This window comes from Mercenaria mercenaria, chromosome 6 (assembly GCF_021730395.1).
Source record: "Mercenaria mercenaria strain notata chromosome 6, MADL_Memer_1, whole genome shotgun sequence".
NCBI classification, from domain to species: Eukaryota; Metazoa; Mollusca; class Bivalvia; order Venerida; family Veneridae; genus Mercenaria; species Mercenaria mercenaria.
Genome location: NC_069366.1, coordinates 43695808 through 43715094, shown reverse-complemented (window position 1 = coordinate 43715094; position 19287 = coordinate 43695808). Strand labels below are relative to the sequence as shown.

The following is a 19287-nucleotide window of genomic DNA, read 5'->3' as shown; positions in this document are numbered from 1 at the left end:
CAACCAATCCCTCTGGATTCTGCAGATATTATAACACGAAAAAACGTGTTATCCCTACATTCATAAAACGATTTTCATTTCGGTGTATCATGTCTTACGGGCTTTGATGCTCAACTTAAACGCCCCTCGTACAAAAACTGATTGGCTCTGTTGGTATAAAATAAACTGCCCTTTGTTTGCAACAATGTGGTCAACTTTACAAATGTCAAATTTCAAGATGCTGCTCGAATGTTCAAAAATTGTCGCGTTCTACCGTAAGCAGTATCATTAAGTAAAGAGACTCATTGAGTTTGACGTTAAACATACAAAAAAAAAGAGTTTTTAAAGATGAATGAAAATGAGAATTCCTGCTGTGTCACTTCAAATGAGAACTACAACGGGGAAGGATGTTCCATTTACCTTTATTATCTCTTGCAAGACCGACATTCTAACCCCAATTAGGACGGGAAATAATGGTTGTACCGACGAGACTAATAACCGGACAATTGCTGATTAGCGAAAATCTCTAAAGCATACAGCAACGTGCTTTTCCGCAACGTGTCAATGTGTCCTTTCACAAGTTGCTTTTTCAGTTTTCAAATTTATGCTGTAAGCCAACCGTGAGACACAGATGCACAAATACTGAAGCTGAATAATTTGATTAGACGCCTATTTTTATTTGTATTATTATTAATAACTTGGAAGATGCTACGTTTAAAATACGACCAGCAAATAACACTGATTCGATTTTTCATAGTAATGACATGGACAGATTGATAGAAATTAATCAGGCAATTTTATCACATTGAATAAAAAACGTAGCTTCTTCCAAGTTATTTAAGATCTTCGGGATGAATACGCTTAATATTTCTATACAAAATGCATACTCTACAATGTGTTCGCATTTTGTGTACCCGAATAAATGCATCGTCTGCAAAACGTTTTTTAAATATTTCATCTGCTCCTGTTGAAAAATCTGCGCATCTGACTCGAATATGTAAATCAAATGTTACATTATGTGATGCATATAACATGTAAATCACTGAAGCAGTTCTTTTTCTAATGTAAAAATTAATTGTCACCTACCAAAGCCATATCTTATATTGTATCTATATGGTCTAAATGAAACGAACAAGCAGCACGTTATTGTGTGAAATTTTAATGCCTGTGGCACTTTAATTTCAGCATCATAAATCTGTATTTTTTTCTGCATCGAGTAAAATGGTATAAGTTATGATGCCACCAGACCCCTGCAAGAAAAGTAAAAAAAAGCAAATATATTCCGCTAAATATTGATGTGTGAACGTACAGGAAACAAAACTAAGGGGAGCGGTGGCATAGTGGTTAAGGTGTCGGCTGCTCAACCCAGGGGTCGTGGGTTCGTGCCCCATTGGGGTCACGACCATGAGTACTCATATGACACCAGTACTGGTTTTTCCAGGAAGGTAACCCGAGAGCGGTTCAAATAAGTCTCAAGGTTTCATCACAATCGAGCTAAAATAAAGTCGTATAAACTTAAGCTAGAACTAGTTATTTTCGTTATCAAAAACATTTTCGCCAATATCCTTAACATGTCATATAGCTCGAACACATTAAACGTACTCCACAGTGTTTAACAGAAGATCAGCGCGTCTGCCCAGTCTAGAATTATGACATTTCACATTTTTAAAGGAAAAAACATGTTTGTTTTGTTATGTGTTTATCAGTTATAAGGGAATGTATATTGTTTCTGTGCTATAAACTGCCTGCGAAATGCTGCACAGACCAAAATGTTGCAACATCAAAAACTCCATACAGTTTCAGTTTTACTGAACTGTGAGATGGGAAACATGACCAGAGTTATACATTTTCTTATTAAATGTTTAATTTTGTTTTCTAGGTCCGTCAATATGGGCGAAGTACTACATAGATAACAAGCCCGGCATGGGGCAAAGGCAATCACCGATTGACATCGTGACGTCACAGGCTGTGTATGACTCGGATCTAGGTGCATTAAACACCAAGTATAACCCAGAAAGCAAGCTATGCTTGAAGAACAATGGACACAGTATTATGTGTCAAATCAAATCAACATCAGGTACAGTGATTTTACGATTGAAAATGCTATTTATTAATTACTATTGAAACGCTATACTGCAGAGTTAAGAATGAAATTGTACAACCGACAAGACAATTTTTTTATATGCATCTGCATACCATATAAAGTCTCAAAACATTTCTTTAGTTACACATATTTCTAGACATATCGTTTTCCTTGTTTGAGTTACTTGGTATCAAGTGAAAATATGAATATACAGCATAGAATTATATATTAAGCTTCAACTTACTTTTGACAAGTGAACTGTATTGTTAGCCCACCATCATCAGATGGTGGGCTATTCAAATCACTCTGCGTCCGTGGTCCGTCGTCCTTCCGTCCGTCCGTCCTTCCGTCCGTTAACAATTTCTCGTTATCGCATCTCCTCAGAAACTACCTGGGGGATTTTGACCAAACTTTGTCAGAATGATGTATTGGTACCCTAGTTGTGTCCCCCTGAAAATCAGACTGGTTCAACAATTTTTTAGTGAGTTATGGCCCTTTGTTTATTTCTATAATTTACATAGATTTATATAGGGAAAAACTTTGAAAATCTTCTTGTCCAAAACCACAGAGCCTAGGGCTTTGATATTTGATATGAAGCATCATCTAGTGGTCCTCTACCAAGATGATTCAAAATATTTCCTTGGGGTCTAATATGGCCCCGCCCCGGGGGTCACATGGTTTATATAGACTTATATAGGGAAAAACTTTGAAAAACCTCTTGTTCAAAACCACAGGGCCTAGGGCTTTGATATTTTGTATATGACATCATCTAGTGGTCTTCTACTAAGATTGTTCAAATTATCCCCCTAGGGTCAGATATGGCTCCGCCCCGGGGGTCACATGGTTTACATAGACTTACATAGGAAAAAACGTTGAAAATTTTCTTGTCCAAACCACAAAGCCTAGGGCTTTGGCATTTGTAATGTAGCATAATCTAGTGGTTCTCTACCAAGTGTGTTCAAATTATCCCCCTAGAGTCAAATATGGCCCTGCCCTGGGGGGTCACATGGTTCATATAGACTTATATAGGGAAAAGATTTTAAGATCTTCTTGTCAATAACCTACAACATTCAAATTTGGACCACATGTATGGTTTTGTGTGGCAAGATGAACCTTGACATGAGTTGACCTTGATTTTGACCTAGTGACCTACTTTCACATTTCTGTAGCTACAGCCTTCAAATTTGGACCACTTGCATAGTTTTGTGCACTGAAAAAAAACTTTGACCTTGACTTTGACCTAGTGACCTACTTTCACATTTTTGAAGGTACAGGCTTCAAATTTGGACCACATGCATAGTTTTGTGTTCCGAATTGGAATTTGACCTTGATTTTGACCTACTGACCTACTTTCACATTTCTCAAGCTACAGCCTTCAAATTTGGACCACATGCATAGTTTTGTGTACCGAAACAAACTTTGACCTTTACATTGACCTAGTGACCTACTTTCACATTTTTGAAGGTACAGGCTTCAAATTTGGAACACATGCATATTTCTGTGTTCCGAAATAACATTTGACCTTGATTTTGACCTAGTGACCTACTTTCACATTTCTCGAGCTACAGCCTTCAAATTTGGACCACATGCTTAGTTGTGTGTACCGAAATGAACTTTGACCTTAAGATTGACCTAGTGACCTACTTTCACATTTCTGTAGCTACAGGTTTCAAATTTTGACCACATGCATAGGATTGTGTACCGAAACAAACTTTGACCTTTACATTGACCTAGTGACCTACTTTCACATTTTTGAAGGTACAGGCTTTAAATTTGGACCACATGCATAAATTTGTGTTCTGAAGTGTAATTTGACCTTGATTTTGACCTAGTGACCTACTTTCACATTTCGTCCTTGAAATTGATCTAGTGACCTACTTTCACATTTCTCAAGCTACAGCTTTCGAATTTGGACCACATGCAAAGTGTTGTGTACGGAAATGAAATTTGACCTTGAGCTAGTCAGTAAGTCTTGAAATTTGGAACACTCAAAAATGGCACATTGGTGGGCGCCAAGATCACTCTGTGATCTCTTGTTTCTTTTCTATTTGTTGCTATAATTAGCGCGGTAACCTTTGTAACATATCTTGCCTCTGTAGAATCAAAACTCGTGAGTTGTGTCTTATATTTTGACTATACATTAGCATTATTTCAATTAAAGGCGCGGTTTAAATCTTCAAAACATCGTAATATTTGTTCTGATCTACCATGACGGTCTTAAAAGCTGTTTTAGTATCGCTTATTAAAGTTTAATTGTAATATATCAATGTCATACGAAACTAAAATAAACGTATGGAAATAAATACTTCTGACAATCAAAATTCAATTTTAGAGATCATTTCATCATGAATTAGGAAAAGGAAAAACAATAGTTTTAATAAAATTCCATCTTTGAAATTCTGTTTTATATGTTATCTCATCAGAAGTTTTTATCAAAGGAGAAACGATAGTTTTAAAAATTCCATCTTTGAAAATGTAGATATTTCAGCTTATACAAACAATAGCACTTTATTGTCAGAGTTGACGGGCGGGCCGTTAAAAGGTGACACCTACCGACTAGAACAATTCCATCTTCACTGGGGATCTGATGATACAAAGGGCTCCGAACATACCATCGATGGTAAAAAATATGCAGCTGAGGTAAATTCATTTCATAGTCATCATTTTTCTGTTCAGAAACATGATTGATAAAAAGAGTCATTTTTACATAATCATACCAGTTCGTAAGATACACATTATACATACGATCTCTTCTATCCTTTTCAAACTGGCAACTCTCAGTTGCAAAATCTACAGCAAGATAATATTTTATCAGCTTTGTAAAGGTGATATCGTCTTATTTATTTATAAAGCTACATCTGGTTCACTGGAATGCTTCAAAATACAAAAGCTTTGGTGAATCTGCCGACAAGAGTGACGGATTGGCTGTTCTTGGTATAATGATTGAAGTAAGTTATTTCTGTTGTATGTCATTTATACCACGGGGCAATAGAACTCCTATCAGTATAGTGCTAAGTGACATATTCGTTATTCAAGCGACAAAGACAATTTTCCCGCTAAAGACCTTTTGGTCGTTTATGATCTATCAAAACGTTTATGTGTTGTTCACCACCCTATTTGCCAACCATGAGTGGTTTATATCCTCCGGACACGAAATATGACGTCGGATTTGACATTTGAGCTCAATTTGTGACCTTAACCTTTGACCTACAGACCTTATTTTGCGCTCTGCAAATGGTCTCATCACCGCCTACTAAATTTAAATGGGCGTACAAAAGTCAGTGACCAGTGACCATTGTGGGACAAGCAATAAACTTAAGTTTTCCTCACATTGCTGTTTCACTCGGTATACTTTGTCTTATAGGTGAGAAAAGCTCCAAACATCACTCTCTTTGAAGGCCTCGCTCAAATGTTTAATGTGTTTAATGCGTTTTTCAGGTAGGGACAGAGAATCAGTCATTTAAATCAATTACAGACAACATTGGAAAAGTGACGTCAAGTGATACTGAAGATCAAATCGATACATCATTTGATCCCAAAAGTCTACTCCCTGGTAAGTCTTCGTGAAATTGATACATCATTTTATTATATACCTACGTATTTTCTATTTAATACAGCATATATTTTAGTAACGAATGCAAAATCCAGTATTCATCTCCTATCGAATACGGAAATAATAATCAGTGGTGGGACTACTAGCTTTAGTCGTGACGTCAAATTTGACGCAAGAAATGACATGTCTACTGCCTAGTACGTTTTCTTAAAGTCTTTGATCCAGTTCGTCTACTACATCTTTTGATGCCAATCGTCTACTGCCCAGTAACTAAAGTAAAAACAACCTGAAAGTCTTCTTACACTCTTTGATCCCGTCTTGTGCTTTGTAGGACTTTTTGAAGGTGACACATCCTTTGATCCTACCTCTGTACTGCCTAGTAGATCATAATGAAGTTGACATATCCTGTTAATGGTTTTGTCACTGAAGAGACATTATGGCAAGCTCTTCATAAATCATTTTGAGTTTTTTATTCCTAATAATCGCTTACAAAACTGTAAAGAACAACTTCTACTTTAGAACCGTGGTTAAAACCCTAAACCTCACATGTTTCCATAGTTAAAATTTGGTGCAATGTCGTCAAAAATTCTAATCTACAAAATATATGTCTAAAGATGTTTGTTTAAACTTACGTAAGTATTTGTTCATCTTGAAAACAGTCTTTAAGGCTTTGCCGATAGGCGTGTTTTTGCCTCACCGACAGAGCCATCTGTAATGAACACATGTTGCTAAGTTGGCGGCCTAGCGCCCTGAAGTCAGCGACCTAGCCTTATGAACTCTATAACTGTAAATATACAAACTTGTTTATTATTTCCGCTTCCAAATACAAATATTTGCAGGTAAACGACCACCATTTCTGAAGATCATGATTTTTGTTTTCAATGTTGTAACAATTAATTGCAATCGTTTACAATATCAAACTATTTAAAAGCAAACTCCAGGTTTTCAAGTTCATTTCAAATTCAAAAGTGTAAAGATAAATGAGACAATACATATACAAATAACACATAACAATACGCACAGAAAATGAAGGTTACAATAATTCTGTGAAAAATAAATATAAAATACGCTACTATAATATATTGTAGCAATGATAGAAAACTTGAATTAACAACACTTTTTTCTTGGCCGCAAAAGTAACGGTACAATAGTAAAAATAAATTAAAATCCAGGTTTAAATTTTACGACAGTTATAATCACAAAGCGTGTCGTGAATCTGGCGTTTAATTAACCGTGGAACACATGGCATGGTTGAATGCAGTGTGGTAATGTAGATCATCAGCCATGTCTTGCATCTGATTATCCTTGCGTTATGTGTTTTGGTAACTTTTCTAGTCGTTGACATTTGGTCACATGGTTCTGTATAAATGGATATCAATTCCATTCTGTCTCATCTCCAGTTTTTGTTCTATTCCTTGTAGTATATAAACAAGAGGGTCATTTCATCTTGTGTAATCAATCATTATGCATACTAACAACAATGCATTTATTGTTTAGATAAGGGTGTAGCAACCATTCCTGTTTATATTATTCATGTCTTACATATGTCCTGGAACAATGTCCATGATATGGTCAAACTAACCAGAGTTATGTGCTGTGTCTCTCAGTATATTTTGCATACTTCTGTTGGCTATGGGACTGACAGGAAAGTTGCATTACTTGTTGAGACTTATTCAGCAGTTGAGTCCGCACTCCAAGTGCTTCTAACATTTTCCCTTTGATTCCAAGTTTTACTTAAATCAATAAATGCTCAATGTGCTTGTCGCTTTTAATCATATGAGTAATAATTCCAAGTAAAACCAGCATGTTCTTTGTTGTACCCATATTTGGGCTAAAAACACACTGACTCTCAGCATACTAAGAACGTAACAACATTCTGATTATAGGTTATTTGAAGTTCGTGTAATTTTTTTCCTTAACGTGCTTGATAAGTTAGTTATTTTCATCATTGATGCTTTTTTCTTCTGTAGTTATGCAATATTTAGACTAGAACTCTGAAAAGTATCTAAGTTCAAACATCTTGCGAAAAAGCGACAACGCAAAGTGTGTCAGTACTTGTTTTCCATGAGAGAAAAATTCGTTTAAATTCATATCTGGCGCACCACTTTTATTTGAATTTAGCTTGATACTAATTATAACTAGCACTGAACATTTTTGCTTTATAGTAAATGACATATAACTTTCTTTACTTTTCCAAAATAAAAAATGTAATCATTTGATACAAACGCATAGAAATTAAAAGCTTTGGTATGATTACCCGAATAACTGTATAAAATAATGGCTTATCGCAATAACAAAAGTTACTAACTGATACACAATGTGTTGCCCTGAGTAACGAATTATATCCTTGATTTACCAATTACCGGTGTATTAATGATTGATATTCCACTATACACAACATTTAATTTATATGCTTACCAAAATTTGTCCCATTTTAAAGAAAAATTATCTTATTTTCATTAAAAGTTAATTTTATTCACCTGGGAACGCAGTTATCGGAAATATTAGGTCACAAATTGACCGACCATGGTCGCCATCTTGGATGTTACTGATATCAATTATCGGTGGAATTGTGGGAAATAATGCTACTGCACTAAACTTCCATCCAGATATTCAAAAATAACAAGTAAACAAAGCTGAAAGATCTGGCTACTGGATTATTTAATCTGCTGTGGAAAAGAATAGTATATTATAGCATACAAAATGAATAAAATAAATAAATGATATCACAAACAGCAATTTATCACATTCAGTTAAACACTGTGGTGGCACAAGAACTCATCATGCCTCCTTAAAAACTTCACATCACAGCAGTATTTAAGGTGTGTCTAGTGGCCACACTTATCACACTGTCCCCACTGCACAAGTTCCAGCGTGTACATCAGGTTCATGGGCTCTGGCGTGAACTTTCCACAAACACAACAAAGGTCTTCCTCAGCAATCTCACTGTGGGAGTCTTCCTCTGAGCCAAAAGTGTTACTGTCACCAGATGGACCAGGGATTGGTGACAATGGTGCTTTATTGACTCTCTTTGTGTTTTTCTTAGGCACAACCTTCTCCCCAGATGGACCAGGTACTTCTGATGCTGTTCCCTTCTTGTCTTTCTTGTTGACTTCAATTTTCTTTGGATGATCAACTGGAGTCATCAGCAACTTCTTTGATGGAGATGATATATCACCCATGATGGTAGGCTTCCTCTTTCTGGTACCTTTTGTTTTCTCAAGCACTTTCAAGATTTTTTTTGCTTTCAAGGATTAATACAGACTCAGCAGGTTCACTGATTGGCTGTTCCTTGTTTTCAATGTAAATGGTGGATGGAGTAGTCTTTGCAGCTCCTATAGATGTCCGCAGTAGAGGATACACACCAGTCTTCTTGAAAGCACTTATAAGATTTTCTGCACAAACTCCTTTGTTGTATGCCTTGCTGGACACCTGCTATATTGCAGCGGTTGATCTGCATCCCTGGGTTCCTGCACATGTAAGCCTTGCACTCACTATGGTAGATGTTCTTAAGCGGTCCAAAGCAACCTACATCAAGGGGTTGTGTTACATGCGAGGTGTGAGGTGGCAACACAAATAATACCACAATGTTTGCCTCTCCCCATGTAGAAAGTGTGAGATTGACATGGGACTTGTTGCCGTCGAACAAAATCATGACAGGATGATCCTTGGTTGAAACGTGCTTAAGGAAGTGCTGTTCTAGGTATTCCATAAACACAGCAGAATTAGACCATCCGCTCTCTGTAACTGTACCAGCTGATCCTGGAGAAGCCCCTGTCAAAAGGTCCGGGTTCCATCTCATTCCTGGGAATACATAGTATGGCGGTAATCTACTGCCTGCTGCACTTCCACTAGCAATGATTGTCACTGTTTTCCCCCTGTCTGAGGTTATGGTCTGAGGTGTTGTTCCCTTCATACATATATCATGGCGGGGGTTGTGCTCGATCATTAAACCTGTTTCATCAACATTCTAGATGAACTCTGGGTGGTTCTCAAGGTCATGCTTCTTCAACACTTTCGCCAGTTCACAAAAATACTTGTCCATGGTCTCATCCGAGGTACACTTTGCTCTAAGCAAAGACCATTTCTGGGGTTTGGCTAAAGTTACATCTGGGTTCCGTCTTTTGAATCCCTTGTACCATGATGCTGCAACATCTGGATCACTCTGTTTCTTCCTTCCTAAAGTAACAGCCCAATCAAATGCCAAGCAGAGAAATTCAGCACGGGTATAGCCATACCCAATGCTTGCCATGTAGCTTATATGTTCTACTAGTTTCTGCTCCTCCTGGGCAGTAAATGTTGGAGGCGGACCACTGCTGGGTAGATTTTCTTTCTCTCCTGTCACTGGCTGGAGCCCAAGGGTTCTATCACGTAGAGTGGACTCTGGTATACTATATAACCTGGCTGCCTTGTACACAGACATCCCAGAAGAGACTACATCTTTGTATGCCCTTGCTATCAGCCCTGTATCATACAGTCGCCTTCTCTTGATAGCCTTGCCAATGGTTGGTAACTGTAATGAAATAATGATAAAAAACTTACCACATGTACACAAAATTGAATGCATCTTTATTTCTCAGTTCTTAACAATGAAACGTCAGAGGTTTAGTCCAGTAGCATTGTTTATCAAAAAGGGCACCAAAAAGCGCGTGCGCGAGGCAGTGCTCGATGTCGTCATTTAGGCAGGGGAATCCTTCAGTCAATTTTTTTTCTGATGAATAATTCTTTATTCATCGAGTGATATTGAAGTTTATCAGTAAAACAAATTAAAAAAATATATTTTTAATCAATTCATATACAATAAATACGTAACTTACCCTTAGGAAGGACATATTTCACGGAAGATTCACGTTGAGGAATATCCTGTAACTTTGTAAACAAAGAATTCCGGAAGTGCTCTTCAGGAAGTAAATATTCGGGATTTTCGGATTGCACCGTTACATAATGCCTCGTCTATATAATGTGGTTGCATTCCATGCTAATATTTTCCTGATTACACTGATGGATTGAGATATTTATTGTTTGACTACAATGTATTTACTCATAGAATATTCCCATTGTGAAACTGTGCCTTAAAAATCAACTTTTTTAATTTTTCACCATTGTTGATACTAAAAAGGTTTTTGAGATAAAAAATATAGTCAAAAATAAGAATTAAAATGTTTTGCAAAATGTTCGATATTAATATATTTTGAAAAACTAAAATGATTAATGATGTATAATGTCAAACTATATACAGAAAGACTCATACATTCTTCACTATTGTATTTAAACATGTATGTTTCACGATATTACATTTTAGGAAATACGTCAAAATATTGGACGTACGAAGGGTCTTTGACTACTCCACCCCTGTATGAAAGTGTCCAGTGGATTGTGTTCGAAGATTCTGTTCAATATTCAGCAGACCAGGTAATTAACTGTTGTAATTTTATGTAGAGTACGTACAAAGTGAGTTTCAGTTACATTAGATGGCGCCAAATAGAACAGAAACTTTAACAATACCATAGATTGGCGACTGTCTTTTTAGCTCACCTGAACTTTGTCAGACGTCCGTATTCCTGCGTCAAAATTTTTACTTAAACAGCTATTGGAAGTTGAAGTTGATAAAACTTGGCCTGGGTGGGTTTTTTTTTTTTTGTTTTTGTTGTTTTTTTTTTTTTTTTTTTTTTTTTTTTTGATGGTTTTCAAAGAATTTCATTCCGTGCAGAATTCTGGTTACCACGGCATCTACAGGGAACAACTTTGAAAAAATCTTAGATATTTTGTTTGTAGCATTATCTAGTGGTATTTAGTGGTTATCTGTCGTATTTATTCAAATAATCCCCCTGTGTTCAAAACTTGCTCCGTACCGGGATTAACTTGCTTTCAATGGACTTATATATATAAAAAAAGCATTAAAGTTCTTCCTACCCTCAGCTTAGATATTTGGCATGTAGCACTGAGTAGAAGTTCTCTACCAAGTCAGTTCAAATCATACCCTGGATCGAAAACGGCCTGCTCAGAGATTTATTTGTTTTAAATAGACATTTATAGAAAAAAACTCTGAAAGAATATTCTTGTCTGAAACCAAGTTCATTCTAACCATGCCCCTGGTGTCAGAATTGGTCACGTCCTGGTGTTCGCCTATTTTACTTAAACTTATAGAGAAAAACATTAAATCTGATCTTACTTAAAACCGTTATTCTCTTGGCTCAGATATTTGGCATAAAGTATGGTACAATGGTCTTCTACTAAGAAATTATGTAAATATTTCACTCAAATAAGGGACAAAGAGCCTTCATGGCCGCCTTCTTGAGTGTAATAGCCATCAAACTTTGTTTTGACATTTAAACCATAATTAATGTGTTTCGTATTTTTTGTTGCAGATGAAAACATTGAGGAGTTTGAAGGATTCTGACGGAAACTGCATGCAGGACAATTACCGACCGCCTGTACCTGTTCCAGCTAAGGAAAGTCAGAGGAAAGTCCGCGCCTCGTTCAAATAAATTCATCATTTTTACCATTACATATATTAGCAAATATGTAACATGAAATCCACTTTACGATAACAAATATTATGTAAAGACAGTGTTTGTCTCATAATCTCAAATGAACAATGTCATACTTAAAGAACATATCAACAACGCTTACTTTAATTTCTGAAGTAGACATGTGAAATCATGTGGACAGGCATCAAATTTGTGTCAGAATTGTTTCACCATAAAGCAAAACATGTCATATAATTTCAAGAAAAAGAAACATCACCAGTCTACAAAATGATATTTTATCAGTATTTATTGGTTCATTTTGGCGTTATTATTTTTATTGTTGTGATCTGTTGTAAGACGTCTGATATCTACAAGAATTAGTCAGCATAAATTCGTCTTGCTGCTATATGGCATAATAATTATGAATCAAGAATACCTTGAGATAAGAAATTTGAAATTTGCTTTTGTGTAATAGTCACATGCTAATGATAATAACATTTGTTATTAATTTTGTTAGGGATAATGTTTAATTTCGATAATTGTATGTTATCGCGCGGACCTTGATTGTCATTGCGAGTCTACGGCGGTTGAAGACGGATGATAAAACTGTCTGCTATCCAGCCTGTATATGCACAGGACTGAAATATGTCTCGAGATAATGCTTGATAAAACTAGTACAAGTCATTTTAACGTGTTGATATGCCACAATATAGTATACTTATGCCAAATTTCAAGCAAGAACTTTTAAAAGTTTTTTACCAAAGAATATGTTAAATATTTTATATCAATAGATATGAAAAATACACATGTTGTTTTTATGACTGGTGTAAAGCATAATGACATTGTGTAAACAAGGATTTAAACTGGAAATTCAGGAAATTACGCATAAATACAATGATTCATATGAGGAAGCCATTAAGCTGGCTTGCGGAAGGTCGGTGGTTCTACCCAGGTGCGGTCCGTGATGAAATAATGCCAGAAGCACCTGAGGTTTCCTCCATCATCAAACCCAACCAAAACAAAAAACGAGCCTAAGAACGAATTGTACCCCTTACAATCATTGATTATACGCAAACGTCACAACGGTTGTGTAGGAACAGCAGTAAGTTAAAACAAATTAAATACATACGGTCGAAATGTTTAGTAATATGCCATCTTAAGTTAAGGTCGGAGAAAAACTGGTGTGCTAATTTTTATGCCCCCGAAGGGAGGCATATAGTTTTTGAACCGTCTGTCGGTCCGTCGGTCTGTCGGTCTGTCAGTCTGTCTGTCAGTCTGTCCGCAATTTTCGTGTCCGGTCCATATCTTTGTCATCGATGGATGGATTTTCAAATAACTTGGCATGAATGTTTACCACAGTAAGACGACGTGTCGCGCGCAAGACCCAGGTCCGTAGCTCAAAGGTCAAGGTCACACTTAGATGTTAATGAATAGTGCATTGATATGCGTGTCCGGTCCATATCTTTGTCATCGATGGATGGATTTTCAAATAACTTGGCATGAATGTGTACCACAGTAAGACGACGTGTCGCGCGCAAGACCCAGGTCCGTAGCACAAAGGTCAAGGTCACACTTAGACGTTAAAGGTCATTTTTCATGATAGTGCATTGATAGGCGTGTCCGGTCCATATCTTTGTCATTCATGCATGGATTTTAAAATATCTACGCATGAATGTGTGACACAGTAAGACGACGTGTCGCGCGCAAGACCCAGTTCCGTAGGTCAAAGGTCCTAAACTCTAACATCGGCCATAACTATATATTCATTCAAAGTGCCATCGGGGACATGTGTCATCCTATGGAGACAGCTCTTGTTTTGGTCTGCAGACAAACTTGATTAATTGATTGTGTCGGTATATCATAAGATCCATGAGTTCAAAAAAAAAAGGGTATTTGCAACTGTCTTTGGTATATTTTAAGTTTACTAAATGTTTGCGTTAAAGAGACGACTATGCAAACATGTTTGATCAAATGCAAACTCACTAATGGAAATGATATATATAATATAAACAAAAGAAAGCCAGCTGCTACTTCGTTAATTGATTTCCCCGATTTAATTACACTCACTGGTTTTCCTCTTTGTGTAGAAAATGTACGAGCATGAGGATTTCCGTATCTATTAACAGTATTGATCGTATACAGGCAAACAGCCTGCCGAAGTAACGATTCTCTTACGTTTTATGTTTTATTTGTTCAACTTGTCTATATTCAATGTGGAAGTAAACACAACTTTGATCTTACAATATTGATTTTATGCTGGACCTGTATTGGACATATCATAATGAAATAACAGTGAGTAAAACTGTTTTTCCATTTATTTCCATTTGTAATTGTTATTTGTTACTTTCGTTATTGTAAGCTAAATCAAAGCCATGGTTTGAACTAGAGTACTGCGGCCCCTGGCCTGCGTACTTCACCCAAACCCGGTCCCAAGGCAACGAACGAAATTGTTTAGTGACACTTGTTATGATCAGGGTATATAGAAAGAAAACCACCACAACACTGAAGTTCTTTTGTCAGATAGAAATTTAAAAACAACGAAAAATCAAGTTGATAATGAGAAATTTGGAAGTATTTATTTATTTGTTTTGAGAAGGTGACATATCAATAGCAATTAGAATACATAATTTATTTTCCAGTATAGTTATCTAGGATAGTCCTTAAATATCCTCCAGAGTAAATGAGATAGATAAGGAAAAGCATTAAATCTGAAAAAAGTATTACAACGGTGATTGTATACAAGATATTAGACCGGTTCCCTGGCTGTATGGTTATTTTTCTTAATACTGCAAACATATAAGCCTCTAAAATGGCACATTTTATTTGGTTGCTGAACCAAGCCAGGGCCAATAAAAATGTCAATATAAAAGCAACCTAGTAGAGTTACTTCCACTGTTAATGATGAAAACGAGAAAAATATGACAAAACAAACATAGGGACGAGAGGCAGACTTGCAAGACGAAAAAGAAATCAGATTGTTCACTGTAACAGTGTACGATCAACAATGATAGTCAAAAATATATTTTGTATCTCCAAATACTTGTAACGTGGTTATCTCTTTAGAAATTCAAGTTCCGTTTCTAATCATACGTTTCATTTGAAACTTTCAATGATTATTTCTACCTGATTTTATTAAGCCAATTATTGCACTTCCTTATAAACGTCAGCATGGTGGCCTCCGCGTTTTCACTGTGAGGTATTTCCAACCTTTAATTTTTGACTAGTTTTAAGTACTTGTTAACGCCGAAACTAGGAGAGTAATTAACCGACTACCTGAGTGTGTGGTATTCAGAAAGCTTGTTAACCGGGCCTTGTACTATATATTTCTACGGAATATCAAGTCAAGTGAAGTCAAGTCAATATTTATTTATTGTCGGTAGATAAAATAACATTATAAACATAGCTATGTATAGCTTTTGACCGACATAGAATATAATATCAATTAGAAATTATAGGAAAACAGCTAGATAGTTTTAAAATTAATTTAAAAAATAGATTTTATTACGAATACAGTATAGTAAAAAACAAGATATATTTTTACCAGCTTTGTCTCTTTTGATTTGAAAATTCAATAAAATTACTTGCAGGGACGGTGATAATCGAGGTCATTTATTTCACGCAATAACTCTTACCAATTATTAACAATTCTTTAACATGCCTACGTGAAATGTTTCTAAAGGATAAGACTGTACAGCTCAGGTTAGAATTTGATGCAAAACAAAAACATTCAATAAGTATCTTCTTGTGTGCAGATTTGTCGCACATGACCATTACCAAAGTTTAAGGTATGGTACACGTTTCCTTAATATTTTGTTAAAATAAATTAACTTTTTAAAATTTAAAACACTATTGTCTTTAATCTACTATTAAAATTTATTTTCTTTTTTTTATAAAATTCGACAAACATAAATGAAGCATATTTTTTTAATATTTGGATGGTAAATAATTAATACAGCAGTTTTGTAATTTTATATCACTTTTTAATCTGTATTAATCGATCAAAATCAATAAGGTAATGGAATGCAACCGTCCGTTGTATTTCATCCCTATCAGCCTTCTGACGTCGTGTTAGCAAAAAAAATGCAATTTTAGCAACCTCATACATTCGCTTTAAGAAAGACAACAATTTTAACATGTTTCATCAGATGCAAATACATAATATAAACAAACGAACGCCAGCTTCTGCTGCATTAACAGATTGGAAAATTATCTTCTTAAAGTAAATATTCATGAATGAAGTATATAGACATTCACCTCATTGATTTTCGATTTCGTCTGAAAAATGTAAAAACATTTCCTTAATCACGAAGGAGGAGATTTTCCAGATCTGTTTACAATATTGATCGTACACAGGCCAGCAGACTTGCCTCGACTTGCAGCTGAGTTTTTTTTTTATCTCCTTGAGTAAGGTCGTTTCCATTATAACCTTGAATGATTCTCACACGTTAAATGTTGCTCTAGTGTCATTGATCTAAGTATAACTTGGAAGTAAAAATAGATATAAACTATTTGTGTATTTTACAATTTCATTTCACCACTTTGATCTTGTTATTTTACAATATCGATTTTACATGTTATATATTGTACATTGGATGTACTGAATGAAAACAATTATGATATAAATGTAAGTAAATTTACACTTATAAAATATTCTATGATTTATATGTTACTTATGATTTGTAAGTGTAGTGATTTTTGGTGCATAAATGACTTGTAAAGTATTGAACCACCTGGTATATGCAAGGATTAGCAGGGGTAGTGTAGGTTAAACGGTTATGACGGGAGTTTTGCTGCAGGTTTGATAAACTCTTCATTGTAAAGAATATAAATTTTGTACCATTGAGGAACGTATCGATATCTCTCCGACATCACGCTGTTGTTGTAATATATGAAGCGTAAGTTCAGTTTTGAGTTTGGTCACTCAGTCAGGAGGTCGTGGGTTCAAGTTTGGTCACTCAGTCCGGAGGTCGTGGGTTCAAGTTTGGTCACTCAGTAACAAAATTGGTGGTCTCAACAAAATATTACTATAATCTTTATATTATTAACGCGATATTTTATGTCAGTAATACAAGCTATCTAATTCAGATATAATACTATTATGAGGGTTATTTTACCCCATCTATGTCTTATATCTGATACTGTTTTGTTTATCTTGCTACGACTTATACATCTGTAATTAATAATAAACATAAGCACGTGTGTAATGCATTCTATATGCTCCGTAAGCACTTGTTTCGCATTTATTGCGCACTGAAATCTGTTCATTGTTATTTCAAAGTTCAGCTGTTGTCTTTCTAATGAACGAATCTCATCAGATACGTGTGTGACTGGTCGTATCGGTTTTCCATATTTTTCATAATCACTCAGCACTGCATTAACACTATCTGTAATTTGCAGCTTTGATGATAACATTGTTGTCTAGTATTTGATGTAAATAAAAGATATAAGGAAATGGGTAACTATCTTCAAACCAGTTCTGCTGAGTCCTAGCCTTGTTCAGTCTGACATGTTTGCTGGTTGTGTTTTGCATTTTCAAAATATCTTTTTAAATATAATAAACTATCACAAAAGTCGTGTTTCTGTGCCGTGAGGCGGTCTCAGAGAATCCCGTGTTTGAACTATTAAAGACTTTATTACGTACTGTAGAACTGTATACAGTACAACCACGTAAGGGAACGACAAAAAGTGAATTTTCGACGCCATTTGCTAAAAAAAGGTACATGCATTTGACCTTTTTAATAATTGTACGTCGGTTGATCAACTTTTGCTGTTATCTAAATAGGTTATTTTTGATGCAACTTGTTTTTAAAATTTCCGCTCATTACGCCTTCTTTACCTTATAACAACATATATATTCGTTTAATAACAACAAAACTGGAACCGAACCTGAAAAGAGGTCCCATAATGAAAGGGCACGTGGTCTCTTAACTCGAACAAGTTTGACTGTGATTATGTTTACATCAGGATCACTTCGTTATTACATAAATTCACTGCGTTGCGATTTTGTGCAAAAATTTAAAGACCTGATGATTTGTGATGTCATTTACAACGTTTGTAACATACCTTTAACGAGAAGCCATATACAAAATTGAAACATTGTTAGAGCAAAAAGGAACATAAAGCTCTCTCGCTGAGTTTTGAACTATATTTTAGATAATTGAAATTTTCGTGATATATTTCTTAGAGGTCAATGTAGTATGAACAAAAGAGCTTTCAATGACAACTTCAATTTACTTGTACAGATAAATTATACCAAACGTTCGTATATCAGTTTTAGCATGTTCATTTTTGACATGAAACCATCAAAGCTCAGGCTTTGAATCTGCTTAAAAGAGAAATATATGTGGGATTCGTCACAGCTAGAACTCGTTCTATGAAGGTAACTGATCCCTAGTTCAAAATATAGATTTGCAGGAGAAGACAGTCCATTCCAATCATGTCGGTGTTATTTGCAGATGGTAGTTGCGCAGTTATTGGAATTATCATATTTACTTTAGACTCCCGCTTGTTAAACAATTTAGTCTGAGACATAAGACATTATGCAATAAAACGGTTAAACAAAATTGAAGTCTTGGATAACCGCCAGTATTTTGGATAAAATGTGTATAATTTGACAAAAAATCTAACGGAAACTGAAACTCATTTATTTGACTGACCGCCTACCTTTGTCCAAGTATATGTTCAATGGCGTTATCTAGTAAATTATAAAATAAAATGTTTTACGATATACCAGGATAATAACAAAATACAATTATAAAATATCCATATTATTTAACAAGAATACGTAGATTCAAATAACAAACTATTTTGATGCACGAATATTTCGTGCAAAAATTACGAATATAAACTGTAAGTAATGCATGGTGACGGTCAGTTATAATCCGGCTTCGACTTATGTTAGCTGAGAAACCTTTGTAAAACTAAATGATGCATTTTTAAAATACAGAAAACCGTTAGATTTACATATGACATGTCTTACTAGTCCTGGTTTGGAGAGAAATATTACTAGAAATGAAAAACTCGCCATTATTTTTTTTTTTTGTTTTTTATTTGTTGAGAAACCGTTAACCAAACGGTATGTTTTACATGTGACTAATTCCTTAAGTGACAATGTCCCATGATGAAAATATTCGAAATTTTCACCTGCTGTAAGCCACTCTAAAACTTCTGCTGCAACACAATAAATATACAAAAAGATTACA

The 19287-nt window shown here is 35.3% G+C and overlaps 1 protein-coding gene across 7 annotated transcripts in view; it reads left to right on the top strand.

Annotated features, from left to right (window-relative positions):
* The first annotated feature begins 1834 nt into the window (after window positions 1-1834).
* LOC123549165 (carbonic anhydrase 2-like) overlaps window positions 1835-19287 on the top strand; it is a 36925-nt gene continuing 19472 nt past the window's right edge. For 2 of the 7 annotated variants that reach the window (XM_053545682.1, XM_053545681.1), the window contains exon 1: window positions 12107-14377. Coding sequence is in view for 3 of the 7 variants with exons in the window: in XM_053545683.1 (XP_053401658.1) it covers window positions 1903-2056; window positions 4542-4702; window positions 4915-5010; window positions 5501-5615; window positions 10918-11027; window positions 11984-12103 (756 nt within the window). In the remaining 4 variants the exon portion in view is untranslated. Of the gene's footprint in view, window positions 2057-4541; window positions 4703-4914; window positions 5011-5500; window positions 5616-10917; window positions 11028-11983; window positions 14378-14402; window positions 16710-19287 lie in introns of those variants that run through there. The other 5 variants (XM_045337032.2, XM_045337029.2, XM_053545683.1 and 2 more) reach the window with 4 other exon arrangements.